At 41.3% G+C, this 24807-nt stretch overlaps 2 protein-coding genes across 3 annotated transcripts; one reads left to right on the top strand and one right to left on the bottom strand.

Annotated features, from left to right (window-relative positions):
• Positions 1–994: 994 nt before the first annotated feature.
• mbd6 (methyl-CpG binding domain protein 6) lies at positions 995–16974 on the bottom strand. Of its 2 annotated transcripts, none has more exons than XM_068733241.1 (13): positions 16809–16974; positions 15620–15831; positions 14728–14867; positions 13859–13961; positions 13001–13172; positions 8109–10466; positions 6609–7621; positions 6085–6193; positions 5763–5908; positions 4486–5253; positions 4296–4348; positions 4037–4103; positions 995–2811 (listed from the first exon to the last, which is right to left on the bottom strand). In XM_068733241.1, exons 3-13 carry the CDS (start codon positions 14841–14843, stop codon positions 2740–2742), a joined length of 4977 nt encoding a protein of 1658 aa, XP_068589342.1. In that variant the 5' UTR covers positions 14844–14867; positions 15620–15831; positions 16809–16974; the 3' UTR covers positions 995–2739. The 2 variants fall into 2 exon arrangements, with proteins under 2 accessions (XP_068589342.1, XP_068589343.1); XM_068733242.1 differs by having other exon boundaries at positions 16436–16974.
• A 1426-nt stretch (positions 16975–18400) lies between these two features.
• stac3 (SH3 and cysteine rich domain 3) lies at positions 18401–23626 on the top strand. The gene is made up of 13 exons (XM_068733244.1): positions 18401–18577; positions 19654–19694; positions 20225–20303; positions 20906–21059; positions 21202–21299; positions 21435–21495; positions 21654–21751; positions 21961–22033; positions 22289–22338; positions 22844–22926; positions 23094–23145; positions 23290–23427; positions 23511–23626. Exons 2-13 carry the CDS (start codon positions 19687–19689, stop codon positions 23616–23618), a joined length of 1002 nt encoding a protein of 333 aa, XP_068589345.1. The 5' UTR covers positions 18401–18577; positions 19654–19686; the 3' UTR covers positions 23619–23626.
• Positions 23627–24807: the final 1181 nt, after the last annotated feature.

The following is a 24807-nucleotide window of genomic DNA, read 5'->3' on the forward strand; positions in this document are numbered from 1 at the left end:
ATCGGGCAAATAAAGGAAGGGCGTGGTCTGCATCCGTCTTTTTAAAGTGGTACCCACAGCCTCGGCATCATCTACCTCAGATCAGGCGGAAACCAGAGCCCCGTGTTGCAGCGTCACATCCTCACAGAGCCATCAAGCATAACTTCATTACCTTGTGTAAAGCGGCAGCAAGGCCCGATGATGCAGTGACTAATCTTCACAGTCATACCTTGGCCCCTCTCCAATGCCACACTGTATACTTGGAAGGTATAAGACACCATTATGGGAAGGCAGTGGAGATTATTGATTCAAATATGAGTTTAGGCCTCATTTTAGGCTCCTTGAAGGAGCATCAGTGTCTGGGGAGACTGGGATGATGCAGCACAATGTCAAAACTGAAAACACATTAGCATCACCTTTAAATAAATACTTATTATACTTTATTACTATGAGCCAAACAATTTGTTACACCAAGGCCACACAACTCTGTAAATTAATATGAACTAATTCTGGATATGTATCTGCATCAACATACAGACAATTGTGGGGTATTGTGCCAGATTTGTTAATTTAAGCATTTTTAAGATGTTTTGATTAACGACAAATAAACATGGAAAACCAAACTGACCTGCAAACACAACTTCCTTCACTGGAGGTAATACACTTGGATTTGCAGATTTACTGAAAGTCAACAACAATGCACAAATAATCCATAACTTTAACCCCATCTTTATAAGAATATTGTGTAGTTGACACTTGACTTGACTGGGACACATAAACCCTCTACTTGGGACTTCTTTGGAGTACGTTATGAAATATGTACATTGACAGTAATTTAGCAGGTATGAGACTTCCATTTTAAGCTATCAAACAAACATTTTTTTGTATTAACAACCTACGATGTTTCATGCATGTTAATTATAATCCTTATCAAACAGTGTGAGAGTTCAAGGCTAATCCGGATACCTATAAACTACATCATTAGGTTTTTCACTGAAGAGAAATCAACACAAAGTACATTTTCTGTAAATAGTTTAATATTAAATAAAAAAAGACTCCCATATAAAAAAAGAAAGCTACAGTCCACAATTTAATCGTCTTTTTAAACATAAGTATTGAAAGCCAGGGGTAGAATGAGAAAAATACTTAATTACAATTCCCAGAAAAATTCACAATTCATTGTTTTCTTTCTTGTCTCTTTCTCTAACAATATAAAATCAAAATAAAACACATTAACTGTACATATGTACAAATCTCCAAGTGTAGAAATTGCATAATCTGCTTTCTTTTTCACTTTCTTAATTCTTTTTTTTTTTTTTTTTTAAATACAGCAAGAGATGCCAGTACTCTTGGGACAGGGCAGTGTGTGGAGGAGAGCTCAAATAGTGACATGAGGAAACAGAGGGAAGAAATTACTCCAAATCCACCGACTCAAAAGATCTACGCAAGACGTCATAGTTCACTGTGTTTAAGTTATCCAGCCGTTCGTTCAACCAATCAAATGACATACTGTACTGTAATTTGTATGACCTCGGGATTCCTGCAAATATTCAATATCTTTTCCAGACATTTATCTCCCCGCTCAGGAGTGGCCGCTTGGGACACCACAGCTTTGTGTAATTCTTCACAGTGACAAATGACAGCATGTGAAGTGCAAGTGGGTTTGCCGAAATGCGACAAATGATGCTCAAAGTTTTTCTGAATTGTTCCACATTTATTGTGGAACTTGCAAACGTCAAAAAAAGGATGTAGTCAGATTCACTCTGTCACTCTGTGACATGTCGGGGTATCCTGACGCGTTTCATGACATGAGTCAAAAGTTCTACAAACTTTAAATGGATGTTTTCTCAGTTACATTATTGGTGATGTCCAAACCACGGAGGAGCATCTCACGGGACACATGGAATTATGATAAAACGGTATTTTCTGTGTGACCAACGGCTGATGTAAACTGATTCATGAAACCTGATAAGGTGAAGATTATTTCCTTGGCTTGTCCCATATAAAAGATATTCTATACTTTGACAGAAAAGAAAACTCAAGTCTGTTCCTTCTTATATTCTCTTCCAGCACCTTCTGAAAACCCTTCAAAACATTTCCTTGAAATACAACCACTGTGTGTCTCTGCAGAGAACCCTTTGTCGTATAAACAGATAGGGTCCTGTTTAATGATAATGACTTCCACTGACGGTCGGACAGTGAGGGGCTCAGCTGTAGCACTGTTGTCCAACACACACTCAGACGCATAAAAAGACACACACACACATCCACACACGTACACTTTCAACAGAGAGCATCGTTCAAGTAGTTGGGCTTCATCCTGACTCAGTTATACACTGATGAGAAGAAAACAGTACTCTTGTTTTTTGTGTTTTCTCATCGATATAATTCTAACAACAACCATATTTAACAGATCTCTGATCACAATGTCAAGCAACCATTATTTTGTGAACTAGACCTAAGAGAAGAACTAAGTGAAAAAGTATCCACAAAACTTCTCTTCAATTTTTTTTTTTTTTTTTTTTTTTACACATTTTTATAAATTAACTTTTCAGACTAGATCTCTCTCCTATATGTTTTTTCATAGTGGTTGCCATAACAATGGTTGACATGACAACGGCATAATATTAGTGCAGTTGAACTAAAAAAAAACGACGGGTCTAAACAGTGGTGAAGATGTTGGAGAGATGGAGGGGGAACGTGAGACGCCTGGCCGCCTTTGATTGGTGAACAGCTGTGACTTACAGCTCCCTCCACCAATCACTGCCTCTGAGACCTGGCGCCTCGTCGCCTCCTGCCGCGGACTGACCTCTCGGGCTTCAGCAGTGCTGTCTGGAGCGGGACAGAGACAGAAATTACAGTCACATCAGCATTATCTCCCCCCCCCCCCCTTGTGATGGAATGACTTTACCACCGCAGTCAGAACTGCACCATCATCCCCAGTACAAAACAAAAAGATTCCTCTTCACATCTAGCCTTTGTTTTCTTGTTGTAGAAAGTAGAATGTACGAGACAGAATACCACCCCTCAAACTGGTACAGATTCTTGCTTTTGGCCATTTCAGCAATCTGGAGCTTGGAACCAGCAGTTGAGAAAACAATCTCACCACAAGACTCATTGAACTTTGCCGTTTCAAAGATCAAAAATTAACTTTGACCTTTAGTCAACATGGACAAGAAGTCCTACAAAAAATTTAAATACAATTGTATGACAACAATGACATCTGCTGACGAAGATAAGTTGAATTAAATAAATTATTAAAAGCTCCTAAAAAAACTCTCACTTAAAAAAAGGACCTTGTGGTGAGATTGTTTTTTGCTTAAATGTTATTTAGTTGTTTATCTTTTGAAAAAGATTTTATGACATTCTTTTTTTAATGACATTCTTTTTTTAATGACATTTGTTTGTGCTGCGCTGGAATTGCTGTGATGTTTCTCCACCCTTGGGACAAGCAAATGAAAACACTTTCACTGTTACTTGTATATTTGAATCATACAAAGGGAGTTAAAGCAGCCATTTAACGAAAATACTCTTGGTACTCTAAATGATAACGACAACATGCTAACATGCTCACAATAACAATGCTAACATACTAATGCTGAGCAGGTACGTATACCATGTTCATCATCTTTTGGCTGATGAAAAGTTACGCAGGCATTTGGTCAAATACCAAAGTATGGAACAGATTAAAAAATGTTGTCTTGATGATGGTGCTAAATGAAAAAATAAGGGACCACCAACATTATAAGAATTCATCCTGAAGGGAACATGAATGTCTGCACCAAATCTCATGAGAATCCATTCAATGGCTGAGAAGACATTTCATTCAAAACCACAAATGCGAACCTCATGGTGGTGCTAGAGGAAACATCTGTGAGTCAGGCGATAACATGGATTACAAAATCCAGACTGTTGGAAAGTACCAGTAACATTGTAGTGAACAACAACTACTGGCGAAAAAACAGGCCATACTTTAAAGTAAGGAAAATACAATTCAATAAAAAAAGAGAGAGGTAATAGTGCTTCTGATAATTAAACCAATACATCAGAGTCTTACCGTGGCCTTGGTTTCCTCTAGTGCTGTAGCATCCATGTCTCTGAAGTCTTCTAACACATTCTGTAGCCTGATAGGCAAAGTAAGAAACACATTAACACACAATATATACCCAAATACACCTGATACAGTCGTTATAAAACGTCTTTGATTCATCACAGTGCAACCGACGCCACTAGGAATTTCACTGGGAATTGCTTTATACGGGCGATTCCTTGTCGAGAACATGTCTGAGGAATGAACTGTTAACAAGACCACTTACGTTTGTTTCCTTTTCCTTCCTCTTCTGGCTCCACCCACTGCTCCCGCTTGATCCTTAAGAGGTAAAATCATAGTAAAAATGCAGTCATTCGAGTCAATCAAAACGCAACATTCCTCTTTTATGCAGTCCCACTTTATGATATAAAATCTTGTTTTCCAGTTTAAAGGAAACTGGAGACCCAGGCACTCACCCTTCCCTGTTCGGTGCGCAGCAGCGTCCCAGCTGTCTCCTCATTGGGCCTCCCACTGCATCCATCCCTGGGACTGAGATACCCCGCATGGGGAAGATGCCCCTGTCTGTCTACCCCCGCTTCCACATAGGGGCACACAGCCGCAGAAGGCCCCGTGCAGTCCGTCTTAGCCTCCTCAAAGTACAGGGATGGCAGAGGAGGCTCTGGGTGGGTGTGTCCCTCTACCATAACCGGTTTCCTTTGTAAAGGTGACGTTGGCCCATCCTCAGTGGGTTTGGGCGTCCCCTGGGCTGGGGAATGGGCTGCTGCTTCCAAGCTGAGTCGGGATAAGTCTGGGTTGTGGAGGGAACAGGCCCGACGTGGGCTGAGGGAGATTGGGGCACTTGCCTGGGACAGAGTTTGAACAGGGGTGGACATGGTATGGTGTTCCACGGGGAAAGAAACCGGTGGTAAGGCACAGAAGGGTGAAGTGGGGTCAGATGGCCCCATGTGGGCCCTGCCTTCCTGCTCTTTAGCGCTGACTTGAAGGAAGGAGGTATAAATCGTGTCCATGAAAGAGGTGTAAGGATCGATAACAGACCTGCCCTCAGATACCCGCTGTAGGGGTGGGCTGTGTTCTCGGGCCGGGGCTGAAACAGGAGCTGGAACAGGACTGGGTACTACTTCGGGAGCCATCTGACTGGCTGGAATGTCTTCCTGTGGGGCAGGACTTTGTGTTTCCTGCAATGACATTGGCTTGTCTCCTTCTGAGGGTGGTGCAAGGTTTAGCTGGAGGAAAGAAGTAAAAAAAAAAAAAAAGAAGAAAAAAGGTTGAGGCAATCTATAACAAAGATCCCCTAAAATGTTAGAGAACAACCAATGTGTTTTCTCATTGATGGAAAAGAATCCAAAAGCAAATTATCCACAATTAAGCGAATAAATTACAAATTAAATATAAGTTTAAATGGGACTCCTAAAACAGATGTGATGCAATCCGATAAAGAGAAGACGTCTCACTCTGTTGGACTCTCAGTCCACTCGCGGTTGTAAAGTGGTGTTACAGAGTGGAGGAGTGCACAGACCAGCTTAGAGAGCACTTTAACCCGTCAAAAGCCAAGTATGATACATGTCCATCATCAAGTTACTCACAGAATACATTTTAGGTAGCAACAGCTGACAAAGCCCGTCACTGGTGACGTTAGTTATTTTAACCGGCAATAGCAACAGTCAGCGCCGGTTAAAAATGAGAAGCTGCCCCCTGAATGGTTTATCCACCGAGCTACAGGCCAGGTACCTACCTGTAGGTTGTTAAGCAAGTTGATAGCTCCATCAGGACCCTGCAGCAGAGGCATGCCCAAAGCAGAGGCCTGGACTGAAGGTAGGAGGATAGAACCTGCTCCAATCCCCAACAAGTTGTGGAGTCCTGTGATACCAGAAAGATCTCCTACAAAGATGTGTCATAGTTGCACTGATTTAATGGCTTACTGATAATGTCTGCAATGTTTCAAGTATTAATACTGACAACAGTTGGTAATTTTCGCTGGTATAATTTAATTTATTCCTAACATACAGAGTGTATTCTTTAGAAAGAAGTGTTACACAGGGTGGGCACCAACTCACCTAATACAGCAGAGTTAAGCAGAGTGGGCAGTAACTGTTGAAGGATGGGGTTGTCTTTGCCTTGGAGACAGAGGGGGATGAGGGTGTCAACACCAGCATCAGTAGGTACCTTTGAGAATAGAGCACATTAGAGGAGTTTAACTTCAGGAAAACAAATTACAAAAGAGTGAAAAATAAAAAGGTAGAGATGGGGTCAAAGAAATGCAGACTGGCAGGACGCAGACAAATTCTTTACATTTTTATAAATGCAAAATGTTTGCATAAACATGTGCATTCACACCTGAAGTACATTAAGATAGACGGGCTGTAAACGACCCAAAAAAGTAAGAGTCCTTCATTTGAAAATAATTTAGCAAAAAACATATTTTAGCTGTTAAGGAAAACAGTTGACGGGATTTTGAGGAAAATAAGATTAACTAACGCAGGGAGAAACAATTGAGCAGATAAGGAAATGAGCTCATAGGTTGTTCTAGGGAAACTATGGGGAGCTCAGAGGAAATAACTATAGGAGGTAGGGAGCATACCTGAGGTTGGGTATGTTGGGTTTGCTGTGCAGAAGCTAATTGGGTGTGGGGAGATGGGTGGAGCTCGGCAGAACTCAGGGCGGCAGAGAGCAAGGCAGGACTGAGGGGCAGGAAGGCTGCGTGGGGATGAGGAAGAGCGGCAGGAAGGAGCAGAGACTGTAGGGCCTGGATGGTGCCCTCAGCTCCTGGGGGAAGGGGGAGGAGCCCTTGGGCGACCTCCAAGAGCCCTGCACCCGATAGGGCTGAAGGATCCAGGAGGCCAGAGGTCTTATCCAAGGTGAGGCCTTCCAATGTGGTGGTGATGTGCTGTGACTGCTGGAGAGGAACTTCCAAGCTCACCTGGCCCAACTGACCCAGCCCAGACAGAGGTAACAAAGGTGCCTGATGTTGCCCGAGTAACAAAGAGGCCATGATCAGAGCCTGAAGGCTAGGTTTTTCTGTGAGCCCTAAATCAGCTTCCTGTCCTGGGGTAGGGGTTGAGGCTGAAGGTGGGAGTGGATTCAGCAGGCCCAAAAGGTTCAGAGGCAGCTCCCCTTGTGCCCCGCTCAACAAGGGCAACAAGGGAAACAGGGGATTGTTGTTTAACTGCTTCTGTTGTTGATCCTGGTTCTGCTGCTGTGTCTCTTGTTGGTGTAGCAGTAACTGCTGCTGCTGCTCCGATTGCTGCTGCTCTGCAAGAGTCTGTGGTGGTTGTGGTGCAGTGGCAGGGGGTATCTGTGCATGTTGCCCTCCCAACCACAGCCCCCCTAGGGGCAATGAAGCCAGGACTGCTGGGTCCAGGAGGGAAGGTAGACCTCCTGTGGATGACAGCAACTGAAGCAGCTGCTCTTGGTTCATGAAGGGGAAGGCCTCTGCCAGAGGTAAGGGAGAGGTTGAGTCACCCACAGCTGAAGGTGTATGAGGACTGTGATTATCCCCGAGACGAGAGGAGATAGCTGGCCCGGGGCTCGTGGCTACTGGAGGTTTGGTCACTATGGAGACCTTCGGGTCCACACATCCAGACTCATCTGGCCCTGTGGGAGAGACATGAATCATTTACATCTGTTTAAGCTGACTTGTCAATCAGTAAACACATTGAGCTGTGTTTTGTGTTTTACACAGGATTTAAATCTGGTGGTTGACTTTGGTACGTAATACTTAGCTACAAAACAGCATTACATTTACAAGATAGCAAAAGCACATCAATAAACACGTGCAGACACGTCAATACCCCAAAAAGGGTGAACCATGAGTACAGATTTGTATCCCTTGCCCTCAACCATCCTAAGAGCTACGGTCATCCATAAAGCCTGATTTAAAAAGAAAGAGCTCATGACACACAGTTCACATCAAACAGACTTGAATGAGCTAAAGATGCGAGAGTATCTTGATGTCTATATGGGTGCAATTTCAGCATATTGCAAAGCTCTGTAAGCCATATTACATCAATATGTATTCAAATATTATGGTTATTATGTTCAAGACAAAAAAAAACACACTTCAGACTTAAAATATCTTCACCTGCAGCGAGATTTCCTTGAGAAGACATCACAACATCAGTGGTGTGGTCAGAGGAGCTGCCCTCCCCCTGGGGTACGGTGGAAGATGCTGCGAGAAGGGCCAGGACATGGTTGCTAAGGTCAAGAGGCTTCGGGGAGCTGGATATAGAAACACCGCCTTGAGAATGACTCAGGTCCACTGATAAATTTATGCTGTTACTACCAATCTCTGTGCCCTGTGGTGAGGTTTCCTGCGATCGTTCCTGCGAAACAGAGTCAACTGTAGGAATGTGATTCTCAGTTGCTTGATGCTTGCCTGGAGTCTGGAACGTATGCTGAGATGGGCTGCAGCTGTTGTGTAAAGCTAAATTTGAGTTGGGCAGTGTTGAATGTCTAATTAGAGGACTTGATTTAGTAGACTGGGGACACGTTGGAGACTGCACCGATCTGAACTGAGAGGAAGTCGGGGGAGGAGAAAGCGGCTGAAGCACCGACGGTAGAGGATTAGTGTTACTGGTTCGGCACGGTGACCGAGTCTGTGAGTGCCTGACGTTAGAATGAGAGGCGGGAGAAGAGGGCGACCGTCTGGGGCTCTGCTTATTAGTGTGTCCACCTCCTTCAAGTGAAACAGATCCGGGCTGAGCTGAAGCAGAGCTGGATGCTGAAGCCTGCGCGTTCTGCACACTTAGCAGGTGCAACAGAGCAGACAGAGGCTGAGTTGGAGGATCCAAGCCAAGAGGTGTATGTGTCAGACCTGTAGTGAAATCCAGAGCCTCAGTTTGTCTAGGAGGCCTGGAAAGGTGTGCCATCTGTCGAGAAACGGGGAGCCTCGGCGTCTGCCCGGGGAGAAGATGATGATGATGATGGTTTTCTAACATGACAGCATTCTGGTTCTGCACAGCTGAGGTAGAGGAGGAGTGCGAGGAGGTGGGGAAGGAAGATGAAGATGAGGATAGGTTGATAACTGTGTCTCCTGGTGGGGTCTTCTGCGGCCCATTAGCCAGCTGCTGGGTGTCTCTTAGAATGCTGAGCACTGTGGGAGATCGCCGTTGCCTCTTCCTGTGCGACGCATTGCGCTCTGTTGTGGGAGGTAGGTGGGGCAAGGAGGAAGCCAGGGACTGGGCCAGAGAGTGGGACGGGGGGAAAAGGACGGAGGCTGCTGCAAGGGAGGGATGGGGAGGCCTAGTAGAAGCTTTGGAGGAGGGAGGGTGGCTACTATGTAAAGTGCTGTTTGTTACCTTGGATGACTGTTGCTGCTGTCCATCTTTCAGGACCTCCAGAGAAGAGGGCAAGCTCACCAGATTGCTGGCCACCTTTGAGCCTTGGGTTATCTGGTTAGCCAGCTGAGCCTTGGCAGCCGCAGAGAGCAGGCTACTCGCAGGGAAAGAAGTTGGGTTTGACAGCTTTCCCTGATGGCTGTGATGTTGGTTCAGAAATGGCCCCAGAGGTAAACTAGAAGTCCCTGTGGAGTTCAACCCAAAACCTGGTGGAATCGGACTCATGGTACTCTTTGAGGGCTTTGAGGAGGGAGCATTAGGGTTGCTACTGCTTTGGTTGGTCAGTAAGGAAAGGTTAGTAGGGAGTAGGAGGTGGTGGTTATTAGTGCTGCTGTTGCCTGAGTTCTTAAACTGCTCCAAGATGTCTTCCAGCTTGTACTTAGGGAAGTGGGGGCTGGGGTTTGGGGAGCCACCGGGGAGAGGGGAGTGTGGAGAGGAAGAGGTGGATTTCCTCCTCTGAGGCAAGTTACTTCCCATCAGTCCTCCTCCCTGATCAGAGAGAGGGGAAGGAGAGGCTGAAGGGTGGCGGGACCGCTGGTGAGGAGACACACAGTTCATGTTATGAACAGAGGGAGAGAGGGAGGGAGACGGAGAGAGGGGGGAGCCTCCCACAATGACACCATGAGGATGATGAGCGTGAGTCTGTGCTCCTCTTCCTCCTCCGCCCATGCTCATAGGGGAAGAGGGGGGAGGCGTAGAGAGGGGCCCGAGCCGAGGAGAACCCGGAGTCTCTGGGGTTTTGGGAGTTCTTTGACCTTGTGGTGTGGGGGTGCGAGGTGATCTCTGGGCAGGGCTGTACGCTGGGAATGAGGAGCTGGAGGAGGAGCTGGAGGAGGCAGGAATAGGAGGAGGATTTTGAAGCCTTCTAAAAGCATCTAGGGGTTGGTGAGAGTTTGTGCCTGTGTGAAGGACAGGGGAGGAACCATTGTACGGGTAAATAAAGTGGTGGGAGGATTTGGGGCTGGCAGAGGGGTTTATATGGAGGTTGCTGTGGGGTCGAGCTGGGACCGGATGGAGTTTGGGATGGTAAATGTTACGGTCCTCCTCTTCCCGATCCACAAGTATTCGCTTTGGATTGCGGCTGTCCACTCCGCTGCTCATCTCTGAAAGTGGACACACAGGTGCATATGGGTTATGGTGAAGTCACTTTCCCTGCTTTCCTACTTGTATACAGTCTATAAACTAAATACTGAGAATTTAAATTCTGTCTGCATGCTCAGGAGCATTTTGATGCTGAAGGTAGTTAGTGAGCAGTCTTGAGGCCATGCTCATTCTTTAAGGACCCTACCTTTTGAAATACTACCAAACATGAGCAGAAGAAGCCGATACATTCTATTAACGATTACTTTTAGATGATTCGATGTGTCTGTGGAGGCAGAGTGGGTGTAAAGAATACAACACAAAAATATGATCCTTTTACAGGGGAACATGTACTTTTTGGATAATATATCAGTGCATACCTCATGCGTTCTTATAAAACCAGGTAAATAGTCGTGAGGGTTGTTATTTGACTTAACTGTAATCAGCCACTTGATGCACATGGAAATCTGTAGTAGACCCATTGCACCCCTCAGGTCCAAAGTGATAATTTGCTTGTTTTTTTCCCCTAATACTTATTTGCACTAGTGTAAGGATACTGCAATTTCTTTAACCAATACACTACCTTGAAAAATATTGATATTCAATACCAACTAATGTTGAGGGCATAACATTTTCAACTTTTATTTATTTAAACTTATTTAACTCCATGTCTGAAAGTAGAGAAAGTGCATCTGGTGCCCGTGTAACGATACTTTGATATTTTAACACTTATGTGCACTATGGTGGATGTGTGTTAACTGAAAGCACATTAAAAGGCAGTTGACATGCATTTTGTCAAAATATAAATACAGATGAAGATGGATTGACAGGACCACAAAGATAGTACTATTCTACTGAGCACCATAAAACTATGGACCTGTTCAAATATACTATTAGGTAGAAACTGCAGCAAGACAACAAATGTGTCCACGAAACACCCCCTAATCATTTTTGCTGAATATCTTCTGTCTTCTTTTAATTCCACGTGGCTGACAGCTGCTGCACTGACCAGCACTCGTTTTTTACTCCCACACCCACCTGCTCCCGCAGGATTTCCGAGCATCACTGACTGCTCTGACAGATCCCACTCCCGCCTACTCCTGTAGTGATTCAGATCACACACACAACATCCAAAATGTTTTCTATTGAAAATCGCTCTGGCCCTTCTCACTCCTATTGCTTCAAGCAAAATCCATAAAAGTGTATACAAACATGGAAATGGAGCATGTAAAGTGTAAGACTTCGGGGGGGGGGGGGGGGGGGGGGGGGGAGAAAAAATGGGTGACAAGGCAGCGAGGGAGAAACTAAACAGAAACATCTGAATTTACATTAGTGGTGTAACGAACCACTGTTGAACCGTGATACGTACAGATCCCCCCTCATGGTTCGGCACGCATGTGAAACGCAGATTAATTGCAGTTTAACGTTAACCATCACAGTGTGAAATAAAGTTTTACTGACGATCGTTATCCGCCGATATTCAGCAAAATATGTGATCAGGACATCGGCATTTATGCTTTTCTAGTCGCCGATCTCTGATAATGTTACAATCCGTGTTTAAATTGACACAAGGAGAACGAAGGTTTGGTTCAGTTACAATATGATGCGTTCAGTCTCTGTTCAGTGAAAATGAGTATTGGTTGAAAGTAAATTATAACGTGATTATAATGTGTTCATATGTAATCTCGTGAAATGTAGTGTTGGTGAAAAACTTGAATAAATCCAGTTGTTTGAAGGAATAGATGTTAGAGATTAGCATCTTATAATACATCATTAAACTACTAATGACAAGATTTGTTGATCTTTTATTTCCTTATCACTTGAATTGTGTGTTTTTAAAAAGGAAAGAAAAACACTATAGGTTACTATAACAAAGTAAAAGGATCAAATTTAGAATGTTTTTATGTTTTACACTGACTTGATTTTCCCAGTGATTTTTGGGATGGTGGCAAAAACATAAAAGTCTGGAACCTTGTAAACCAGCTGCTATAATCAAACAACAATATGGATCAACAATGATCTGCAATAAGTATTGGGGGAAAAAAAACGTGATCAGGGATCTCTAAAAGTTATATTTGCTCCCTTTTTTCTCTTTTGTGCTGATCCGATCCGTGACTCAGATCCGTGATGCGATCGCAACCGTGAATTTTATGATCCGTTGCACCACTAATTTACATGCATGGTTAAGCCCAATAATAACAGCCTCTAATAAATTATATTTCATCTCCAATTCATCCCATCACGATGTTGATACTGACAAAGCGCTCCCACACACAGTAAATTTGTGTTGGGTCCTGCGGGACTTGTGAGATCATAGTCCCATAAGAGCCCTCTACATGAGGCGAGTACTACGCACACAGCACACTCAACCCAATAGCAAAACAATGTAATACAATCTAAAACACCTGAACTACAGAAACCTTAACAATAATGATGATGCTGATTAGCATCCGTTGAGGAAATCAGTAAAAATTTGTATAGAAAAGCTATTAATAGATTAGTTTATGTTTGATAGTACACAGGTATAGGAGTACTGAGTACATGAGGCAAACTTTACCTGGATGATGAAGGTTGGCGTAGGGCAGCTGTGAGGCCTGCATACTCCGACACAGAGCAGCCATTGCTACCACTTTCCTGCGGTGGTTACACAGTTTGGTCATGTCCTGCTCTGCTTTGCCTAATGGCTGGCTGTGCTGCTCCACCTTCACTCCCACAGTGAAGCTGAAAACCTGCAGGACACCAGATAAAAGAGGATTGGAGAGAATTCGGGGAGAACTCTTTGCATAATGAGAGAAATCTGAGCGAGATCTTTGCTAAACATTTCATCAAATGTATGACTGTTAAGGGCACCAGTGAGGGTTTTTATGCACACAAGAATTGTTGCTTATTGCAGACAAAGTGCACTCACATTTTTATGAAGAAAAGGTCAGCCATGATTCTACAAAGTTGGACAAACTTAATTCCAAAAGTTAGTCATAGATATTTAATTCAACACATGTGGGGATATCACATGCCTGCATCTTCCAGTGCTGCCAATGAGTACAGACTCTTTGAATATCACTTCAGTGAGTTTGACTCAAGTTTACAGGGGTTTTTTTTTTTATGCAAACACAATGCTTGATATTCGAAGCTTGTTTAAGACACGTTTATTGCTATAAACAAGGCAGCATGTTTTGACATCCTCAGTGTCCGAACAAACGACACCAACCCACCACAGTGGTCAAGTGAGTTTGAAGACGTTATCACCATGCTTTTATAAATATAAGTTCACATTCAAGTGTCACAGAGTTACTACATCGAAAAACTCAAAAGTCCAGATAATATCTGAATGTACTGTATACTGAATGTATTTCGTCTGTGCCCACCCTGACCACACACAAACACAACACTAGCAAATCTAAAAAACTGGCTTTACCTTATTGACAATGAGAGGACACTCAAGACCACATTTGCAGGTGCCATCAGTCAACAGATAGGTCTTGACCTCGTCCAGAGAGCATAGAGCAATGCCACTGGGGCTATAAACAGAAGACAGGGACAAACTGTAACAGAAAACTCAAAGCAAACTTAAAATATGTGAACAAAGATATGTTCAAAGAACAGTTGCAAAGCTCAGCACACCCATTTTAGCCCAGATTACAATTTAGAAATTAGAAATGTAAATAAAATCCTCTCTTAGAGCTGGGAAATGTTAATTAACACAGATTATGTGATGCAACCCCAAAACTTTCAGCATACATTAAGAATTACAAGAAAAGAAAAATATTTAAAATTAAACAAAGATTAGTAAAAAGAACAGATTCTGCAGCCCACATTTGAAGCGGTGAAAACATAAACCTGTATACACCATAGGAGTTTATTTGAATGTGATCAGTTTCCTGTCTCCAAGTTATCTAGTCGGACTTAACTGATCACAAATCTAGGTAATAGTCCACATATGTATAAGCTGTTTGTACTATATATTATCAAGCTCATTGGTGCTTGTACATCAACAAAGCTTCTCTCCATTTGAATGGGTGAATAGCACTCTTTAAAAAAAAGAACCTTCTTCAGAGAACCAGGGGTCCTAAACAATTTCATATTTTCTACACTTAAATTTTGAGCAAGATCCAAGCCACTGTTCAATGAAAAATGTGGTGCAAAACCATCATTCCTATTTCTCCAGAATAAATGATACACATACATTAACAGACATTAGCAGTCACATTAAATCAATGTCTTCAAATATTAATAACCATCAGCAATAAGTCTGCATATGCTTTCTGTTCAACTGAACCAACCTACCTGACATAGATCACCTGCCCGCCCTCCACTCTTCTCTGCCAGCCGATGGGGATGTGTATTGCAGTGGTGTGGACGCCATCCTTGTCCCCGCTGACAGTCTCACTGCCTCCCATCATTTTGTAGCTGCGGCCTGCCAGCACCTAGGGAAAAGCAGCAAAAGTGTTGATACATATTTTCTTTGCATGCAAGTTAAATTTGTTTAAAGACTCCAGGGGTCAGGATTATTCAAAACAAAACGTATAGTATAATATTTTAATAACAATTTCGTAATGACACTTTACCAGAGCTTTAAATTGGCAAGGGAAATTTATTTTCATGGCCTAAAGGATCACAAGAATACTAATAATAATACTAGTTAGTATTAATACTTTGAAAAATGTATCAGTGTCATTTGTTGCACCTCACTGTGAGTCTCTAAATAAGTTAACACATGAATGCACACTTAAAATGGAAGATCAAATGTCTTCAGGATATCAGTGTTATAACCTGCATGCTAAATGTGTGGGCCACGTTCATCTGATTACACAACACCAAATGTCAGCGTAAAACATCAAATACTACAAAGTGTGACCATGATGACGTCAGCCTAGGTTTACCAGAATATTGAAGGATGCTATACAATAAGGGCTGCTAATTAAATGTTTTGCACTCTGTAAGTCAATGTAAGTTACTGAGACTTTACTTTGCATCTGTCCTCTATGTCCTCAAAGAGGTCTGGCAAAGTGCCCAACACTTACAATTCAAGCATCTACAGAGTGTGGTCTCTAACATTTTTAACCCAAAATATGGTATAAACACATCACCACTGGGTGAGGCCACAGCAAAAGAAAAACAGATTTGATGTCAGGGTAAAGTAACCAAAAATAGAAAAACTGAAGCACATTAAGCATACCTTGTCATCTTTGAGAAGCCAGGATCTGTTTTGGCTAGGGTATCCACTGTCCAATGTACATACTGGTGGGTTAGAAGCACACAGACTGCCAGTAAAACCTGACTTGATACCCAAAACACCTGGACGGGCAGATCCTGAATTTAGAGGATGACTCTTGTAGATTAAATGGTTCAGTTCAAATCAGAGTCGGGTCTAGGATGAAGATAAAGAGCCTGCAAAGAAAGGTTGAGGTGTATTATGTAATGTGACAGGGACAACCAAGGTAAATACCTCACGTGATAAACTATTCCCTGCAAGTGATGAGATCAAAGCGCATTTTCAAAAGAAAAAGATTACATCGGATGCATTGCTCTCTCAAAAAGAATACAACTTCACAGCAAGCTGCGGCTACTTTGAAGTGGGAGGGTGTGTTTGGATAGGCCCGTGGTTTACTGGATGTTTAGCTAACGTTACAAAATGAGCAGCTGTCCTTGCAACAAACAACATACAAGCTAACAAGCAGGCAATATGAAAATAACTTGAAATACAATCTTGGTGGAAATCGTAGTTGCGCTCAGTCGACATTTCTGCAGTATGCAGCCATGGTAAAACATCTCACTAACTACACGACTGGTACAAGGCAGGCTAGCAGCTAGGCTAACAGCTAAGCTAGTAAGCTACCCTACTTTGTACTATGTTGTCGTGACAGCTGTCAGGCGCACAAAACACTCCGATGCAAAACTCTTGCTCGTTAGCTACGGTTACAAGAAACGAGCGAGACACAATACTGATTTGTGGAAAAAAAACCCTCTTTGAATTTGATCAGATTGCACTTACTTATTGACAGCCGTTAGCTCACGGTAATGTTAGCAGGACCTATCAACCTTTTCTCTGCGTCAACCTCTCTGTGTTGGCGAAGTTTTGGAGTCTTCGCTTTTCTGGCTCGCGGGAGAATCAAGAGTTAGCTGGTTAGCTAACGGACTAACCAGAGAATGTTTTGAAAACGGCCGATACTTTAACAAATAACCGTAAAATATAGAATACCATGATTCAACCCGCGCATTGACGCGATCAATCAGCGCTCAGCGTTTATGTAACGTCTGCCAGTCCGATTTAAAAACAAAGGGCAATAACGCTTCATTTTACTGCGCCTGGGGTTTGGGGGCTAACGCTACCAGCTAGGCTAGCAGAGCTAACTGACTGAATTTACTTGATTCTGTAGGGTCCCAACAAGACTGAAGGATGTCCCGCTCCTGGTGCACACTTATCCAGCCGCTGTTTTGGTCTCTGTTTTGCTAAACCGTCTAGCATTCAAATGTATTACGACAACCATAGCGATCCATGTAATCCCAAATTCACAGTTTCCCACTGTTTTTTTTTTTTACAGATTCCGAGCAAAAAAAATAATGGAGTTTTCTGTTGGGCATGCGCACTCAGCGCTCAGGGAGTATTGTACCCAACATGCAACGGGACCTTTGTAGTGTTCCAGACAGATCAATGCAGAGCTCCTTGATAGAGGACAGAATAATAACAGGCCCGTGATGCGCGCATGCTGTTCACAATAATTGGTCATACGACATACCCAATTATATACCCAAGTTTTTAAAGTGTTCTATTTATTAATGCATATCATATTCATCTCTGCTTCTAAGAGCGCTCCTTCATTCCCTGATTATCCCAAATAATTCCCCCATGCATAGTCTAAATTAATTTTGCATTATAGAAAAGTCTGTCGAGGCAGTAAAGTTATTGCCTTGTTTGTGTGTGTTTGTTGTTGTCTGTGCGTACTATGATTTTGGTTAAAGACTGAAGGCTGAAATAGACAATTTAGCAAAGCAAGCATCCTGGCCCCCGACACTCAGGGAGCCCAGAGCCTTCAGGTTCACCACATGGCAATTAGTCTGCAGTCATTAGATTACTTACAAATGTGTTTGGTAATGCACAATATAAACTGAAATGATAAGGGCCTTAAAGTGACATCTGAATCAATACTCTTGTGGACGGGGCCCTCAACACTATGAGTAAATAAGTAACCTGTATCAATTCAGTTTATACTGATCTTATATGGTGCAAATTCCTAAATATATGTGCACCTTATTAAGTCACCAAAATGTAATTGCTAGTCACTAACTAATTCATACACACTGCACAGAAGGTGGGGAAAAGGGGTGGTAAGTAGAGGCCCACAGCTCATGTTTGACCTGAGTCCCCTGGCTGGTTAATCTGGACCTGATTTTGGTGACCTGATAATGTTCCCTCTAGCACCACCACCAGGACAAACCTTCAATTTTCAAGTGAATCATCAGTTGTAAACACACATTTGTGGGCCAATTTTTTGCTCCTAACAAATATAAACATTTGTTTTTTAGATTTTTTAAGACCCAATGACCCCCCTCCTAAAACCTCCAAAGACCATCGTCAGGGTCACTGTGACTTACAGAGGACTTAAAAACTGATGTAAATGATCAAATAAAAAGTTCAATAAAAAGGTGACACACGGGTTTGAGCATTGTTCTTGGTCTCCAATCGATAAAAGTATAAGGAAAGTGAGCAGTATGGAGACAGAGGGAGAGAAAAGTATCTGATTTCCCTTCGTCATCGGCACTCACACTGAGGTCCCCAGCTGTTGCAAACTGTCAGCTTGACACATGAGTGTCTAGCATGCACACAAACACACATACAAGCACACACAAAATCATACAAAAGTAGACAAAAACAAGACCTATGTGTCTCACCAGAGCCTAAAATCACCTTGGAAATCACCTAAAAAAGTTATAAAGGGAATAAACAAAGGGCCTAGACTTTGTGAGAGTTGACACATAAATCTGAGGGCCTCGAGTGAGGAGGCACATTGGTGGGCTGGTTTCAGACCCACTGGTTGTCTAGCACTCCAGTCATCGGCAGCAGGTGAAGGACTCGTTCACAGAGAGATTTGGATGTTGTTGTTTCTTCTCTGACCTGCGTGATTCTTGACAAAAGGTATGTTCCAGTTTGAAGTTTGAGTTATTCCATTAAAAAATGTGTTTACGTGACAAAAGCATGCAAGTCAGTTTAATCAATTTAATTTCAGCAAGGTAGCAACATCAAGCTTTGAAATACTAGTACTAATAACCAGTCATATTTAGAATGTTTTTGCCTATTCACAAAAACAGATTTTTAATTGGCGTCATACTTTTGAGAATTTAGTTCTTCTTTCCCTGACTGGCAGAGGCACCCAAATTTAGCTGTGATGAGATTGAATTTCACAACCCTAATATAGTTTGGGTAAAAGCGGGCAAGGGCACTTGTGTATGCCAGTGGCATAGCTTGATGTAACTGTTTTTGGTTAATACAGACACAAGAATACATCCTGTTTGTGTCACTGTATGTGCTGTGTTTCTAACACTGGGTTGACTGGGTGCCAAAATGTATTTATTATATTTTGACTGGGTGCCAAAATTCATACATGACAAATGTAAACGCTAAATACAATCTTATTTCATTCCGTTGCATCTCAATGAACACTTAGAAATATGTATGTTTGACTAGTGGTACTTTTTGATTTTACCAATTGACATAGTTAAACACAGACTTTTTGTAGGCACAGTATTTGAGGATTAATAGAAAAAAGACAGAAGTTTAGTTCTTTGATGTAGGAGTCTAATTCCCTCATCTCTCAAACCAGTTTTAAACAAACGTTAACAGAAGTTTTAACCACAAACTGTTGGGTAACAATTTTGTCATGTCTTGATGCCTTTTTGAATCGTACGATTATACACTATCTGTGTCTATTTAACCTCTTCTGTTGATGTGTGGACTAGTTTTTATTCTGTAATGTATTGTTTTGTTTTTATTGTCGTATGAAATTAACATGCACTCAACGTTTAACTTGGCCAGATCATCATTGTTAAAGATATTTTATATCAATTGGTTTTATCAAAATAAATAAAGATTAATCCACTATCCCACTGATCTGCATGACTTGTTGCAAAACTCCTCACAATCATGTGCTTCAGAAAAAAACTAATAAACTATATATAGTATATATATATGTGTGTGTATATGTATCTTTGTAGGTGGGGCAGTAGAGACTTTATCCACCAAACAACATGGACCAGTGAGTATATTCCCTGTACTAAGTTTAATTACCTCTACAATACAAATGTAATGCTTGCCCTACTTTTCCTTCCTGTACCTCTTCCACATCTAGTCCATCAAGTCTCCATTCAAATTCTAGTGAGCTAAATGTTACAACAGTCAAGAGTGAAAAGCACAAAAGATTCCGAACCAATGTAGTCTTTCTACAGTATATTCAAATACAATAGTGATAAAGCAGCAACATGTTTATTTGAAAAAAAATGTGTCATAGGAGTCTCCTAGAATAAATAATCAAGACCCAACTATTTTGAGGTGGAATGGCAATTTGATATCGGCACAAAGCATGTCGGTTACATCAGGTCACTCCATGAGGTTGTCCTGTGAAAACTCCAACTTTAAAACATCCTATTTAAGCTTTACATGTTTGAAAATAAAAGAGAGGGAAACTTTTCACAGGAAGGTAATGATATGTAGCTGTATGCTATGTTAATGTTATGCTATGTAGATCTAACTCATGTTTTTTTTTCTTTGTGTGTGTGTTTGTGTCAGGGAGGATGACAAAAACTCTGTTGATATCCATGACAACCCTCCAGCTCCTGAAAACGTAGTGAGAGAGGAAGGAGACACTGTGAGTGACAGGACCATGTCAACCCCCCACTGGTGCCATTCCCGGGCTGGTTTAAAATAGCCCCCAGCTGCGACAGGAACGCAGTTCGTCAATTGGAAAAATAAGAGCCTTGCCTTCAGTCTTTCTGTCTTTCATCCCCGAAGGATGAATTAACACTGCTGGCTGATCTGTGAGGGACGTATAGGGTTAGAAAACGCATTAAAGTAAAAGATGAAGCTGAACAACAGAATGCTAATCTTGTCAAACATCACATGAAATAAATGACTGTATGTGCACATCTTTAGAATGCGTCACTGCAGCTACAGTCAAATCCAATTGAAGGGTTCTTTTTTTTGCACAATTCAATGACAGTTTTCACTCAGCATGACTTAGGCTGTGTAGTTTTTCGGCCAAATTAGAACTTGCGTACAAACATAATGGAAAATATGGGTTATGATTTCAAACAACGGCTACATCAAGAGAACTTGTTCAAAGATATTTAATACATATTTGACACATCATCACTGTTCCTGTAAATCAAATGATTTACCCTGCATGCAATGCTTCCCTGGAAGCATCAAAACGTTGTATGGTGTTTTTAAAATAACCTTTTGTGTGTCCAGGTCTATTTTATATATGACGAGGAGGTGGAGGTGGAGGAGAAGGAACCAGAACCTCCTCCTCCTGTAGTCCGGATCAACGACAAACCCCACAAGTTCAAGGACCACTATTGCAAAAAACCCAAGTTCTGTGACGTCTGCGCTCGCATGATAGTCTGTATGTATTGGTAATTATGTCAAGAAAATACACACACAAAACGTCAACATTACTTTATGCTGTCTTATACATGTAATGTATTTTCTACATATAATGCTTAATATTGGCTGACACTATTACTGTCCCAATGTGTATTTTTCAGTGAACAACAAGTTTGCTCTGAGGTGTAAAAACTGCAAGACCAACATTCACCATTCATGTCAGTCCTATGTCGAGTTCCAGAAGTGCTTCGGCAAAATTGTGAGTCCTGTTCCCTCTTTATGAAGAGCAATAAAATGTATACATATTCCCATGACCTTACCCCTGGTGAGACAGATATTCATAACTAAAATAGTTGGAAATAGTGAAACAAGAGGCTTTGTTTGTTTCCTGCAGCCACCTGGCTTCAGAAGGGCCTACAGCTCCCCGCTGTACACCAGCGACATACCAGATCCAAGTGAGTCCACCAAATACCAATATGTGTCATGACTATCTAGGTTTCTGAAACCTTTTTATCTATTCATTTATTGTCTGTGAAAGAGGACAGCCTAAGTGTGTAATCTAGTTAGCAGTACTTTCATTCAATAATCTGGCCAACTACTTTGTCCGTAACAGACAACCCGAACCGGAACGACCCCGTCTTTGACACCCTGCGGGTCGGTGTCATTATGGCAAACAAGGAGCGCAAAAAGAATGAAAATGACAAGAAAAATGTGAGTGTGCAATAAACGTTTAATCAAACTACAAAACCTAAAAACTTCTACATGTCTTTCACTCATTCATTCGGTTTACCTAATGCCAGTAGATGACATTATTTAAGTAGGAATCCAGACATATCAGTATTAAAGCAAAAATAATGTCTTGAAAGGATATGAACTATGATATTTGTGTACAGTTGTGATAAACAGCTTTTTTCCTCTAGATGATGATGATGATGGAGGAAGAAGAAGAGGAGAACAACCAACAGCCCAAAGAGAATGAGGAGGGAGGAGAAGGTAAGATGTTCTCATAGACCACACACTAAAAAGACTCATTCATATAAATAAGAATTTGTGCATATTTCTAGATCCAAAATAAAATGTATCTAAATCAAAATACTACAGGAAATGTGGAAAAAAACATTAAAAAGACAAAGAATGTGGCATACCCTAAATAGTGAAGATACGTGAAATAACATATTTTTGAGTTACTGGGTCCATCATCAAAAGCAAAGGATTTGTTGGCGACTCTGATGTTCGATGTTCCTACAGGGAAGCCTGATGATAAGAAGGAGAAAGGAGGAGACAAAGCAGATGAAAAGGTAAGAAAAATGTTAACTAAACAATTTTAATTTTGAGCATTTCCTTTTAATGCTACTTTAAACTTCTACTCTACTACATCTCAGAGGGAAACGTTGTACTTTTTACTACATTTATTTTATAGCTCCAGTTACTTGTTTCTTCATTTAGATCATTGATACTAAACATAAATTACCCAAAAGGTTCTAATATATTATTTTAGTTTATCAATCAGGTTAGTATAATTATTGAAATGAGCCCCACCTTTACCAGCTGCAACATTTAAGTGACAAATACATTAATGCCCAGTAATATATTATATATTAATCTGAAATGGGCTAGTCTTTGAACTGAGTTGCTTTTGATATTTTAAGTATATTTTGATTCTAGTACTACTTTTACTCAAGTAAAAGTTCTAAATACTTCTTCCACCACTGACTAAAAGTACTGCCCTGTTCCACCATCTGTATTATGTGTGCATGTGTTCATTATAAATATGCAGTAGCATCGTTGCTGTTTTGTCAACAGAGCAAGGGTACATTCTCCCAGACCCACTACTACCTGGCTCTCTACCGCTTCAAGGCCATAGAGAAAGACGACCTCGACTTCCAGTATGTGTGAAAAAAACGCATATAATGCCCAACATGCAGTTATTACAAACAGTATACAGCATAACCTATTCAAACCTACCCTCAGTTTCAGTACACTTTTTTAAAATTGGAATGACCTGACTAAAAAAGCAGTGATAAATAAAATGTATTGTGTGTTTGTGTATTAGCCCTGGGGATCGGATCACAGTACTGGATGACTCCAATGAAGAGTGGTGGAGGGTGAGTTGAACTTCATCTCTTGATTCTTTTAGCTTTCACCTTTAAATGCGCTGTCTGTAGTAAACCAGTTAAAGTCGTGTGCTTTTTTTTGTTCTCATTTCTTGTGGAGGATGAATTCAAAGTCTGTTGTCACTCTATTTTCAGGGAAAGATGGGGGAGAAGTCAGGCTACTTCCCCACTAACTACCTCATAAAAGTACGTGCATCGGAAAGAGTTTTCAAGGTGCTACGTTCTTTTGTAGGAAACAGAGAGATGGGACAAATCACACTGAAGAAAGATCAGGTAACTGTACTAATGTGAGCAACTTTCTAAGTCTGTTTTTATGCATGGTCAATCTGTAAAGGACTTATCACTGTGTGTTTCAGATTGTTGTGAAGAAAGGAGATGAGAAAGGCGGCTACTTGAAGGTCAGCACTGGACGCAAGCTGGGCTACTTCCCTGCTGATCTGCTGGAGGAGATCACTGTGACATAAAAAAAAAAACACAACATGCACTGAAAGAGCCCGCAACACACTTTCAATATCAGCACAAAATAGAGATGTCACTGTTCTGGAGATCCTAGTGATCTTTCAGCAATTTTCTATATTTGATACCTAGAGAAGTATCAAAATGTTGTCTGTAACAGCAGAAATATATTTTGCTGTGATTTATTTGTGACTTTAACACAAAGTAAAGCAGGAGAGATGATTGATGCGTACATTAATAAGTTGAAAGAGATAATCAGATGATGTATCTGCTTTGTCGTGACTAGCAGGTAATAAAAATGCCTAGATGCTTTAAGTTACATGCTGATTATAGCTAGCATCAAAGAGAAGTAGAGACAACCTGGAGAGCCTTGCACACGGTCATAAATCAATTCATTAGTTGATATGAAGATAAACAATTAACATTGAAGATTGAACAAATACATAAATATATTTGTTTTTAAGTGAGTGGACAATGAGTTTCTCTTACATCTCACAGCATATAAGTTAAGTTTGGCAATAACAAAACCTCTGAGTGCCCTTCATTGAACTTTCAGGTTTTTTTTACCAGCTATGATTTTAAAAACATGAATTTAGCTATTTAATCACATTTAACGTCACTGTTAATTAACCTAGTATACTGCTTATTTAGGTATGTTCCATTAATCAAACATTTTTGCATGGTATTTATTTATTATTTTTTAAAATAGATATTTTATTGATAATTATTATTGTTATATAAAATATCTAAAAACGTGTTTGTTACCATTTGCAAGGCTCTCTCTGTCCTTTATAGTTAAGTAGAGGCTTCAAAGCAATTTCAACATACACATAGCTTTATATTAACAAATAAAGTAAACAGTAGGCATTAATAGCCTAGTTTGGGCTTGATCTCACATGTGAGCCTGACAAATTGAAGAGAAGTTATATGAAAACAAATCGTGTATAAAACAGCAATGCTGCTCAAAATGGTCTCTAAAGTTTGCACTAATTGCTGCTGATGAAGTATCAATGTTTCAAACATTAAATCTGAAGGGTACTTCCTAAACTCCCTATGCAACTTTCTTTCAAATGTTTGGAAAAAGGCACCATGGTATCTAAAACAAAAGAGGAGAGGGAGGGAGACGCACAGGGGCCTCTCTTCATGAGTTTAATGCATGTGGCAGTCATGTAGTAGTTTCAGTATAGTTGCACTTTT

The sequence above is a fragment of the Cebidichthys violaceus genome, unplaced genomic scaffold, assembly GCF_023349555.1.
Source record: "Cebidichthys violaceus isolate CVI_PGR_0920_01 unplaced genomic scaffold, fCebVio1.0.p SCAF_6, whole genome shotgun sequence".
Taxonomy (NCBI): Eukaryota; Metazoa; Chordata; class Actinopteri; order Perciformes; family Stichaeidae; genus Cebidichthys; species Cebidichthys violaceus.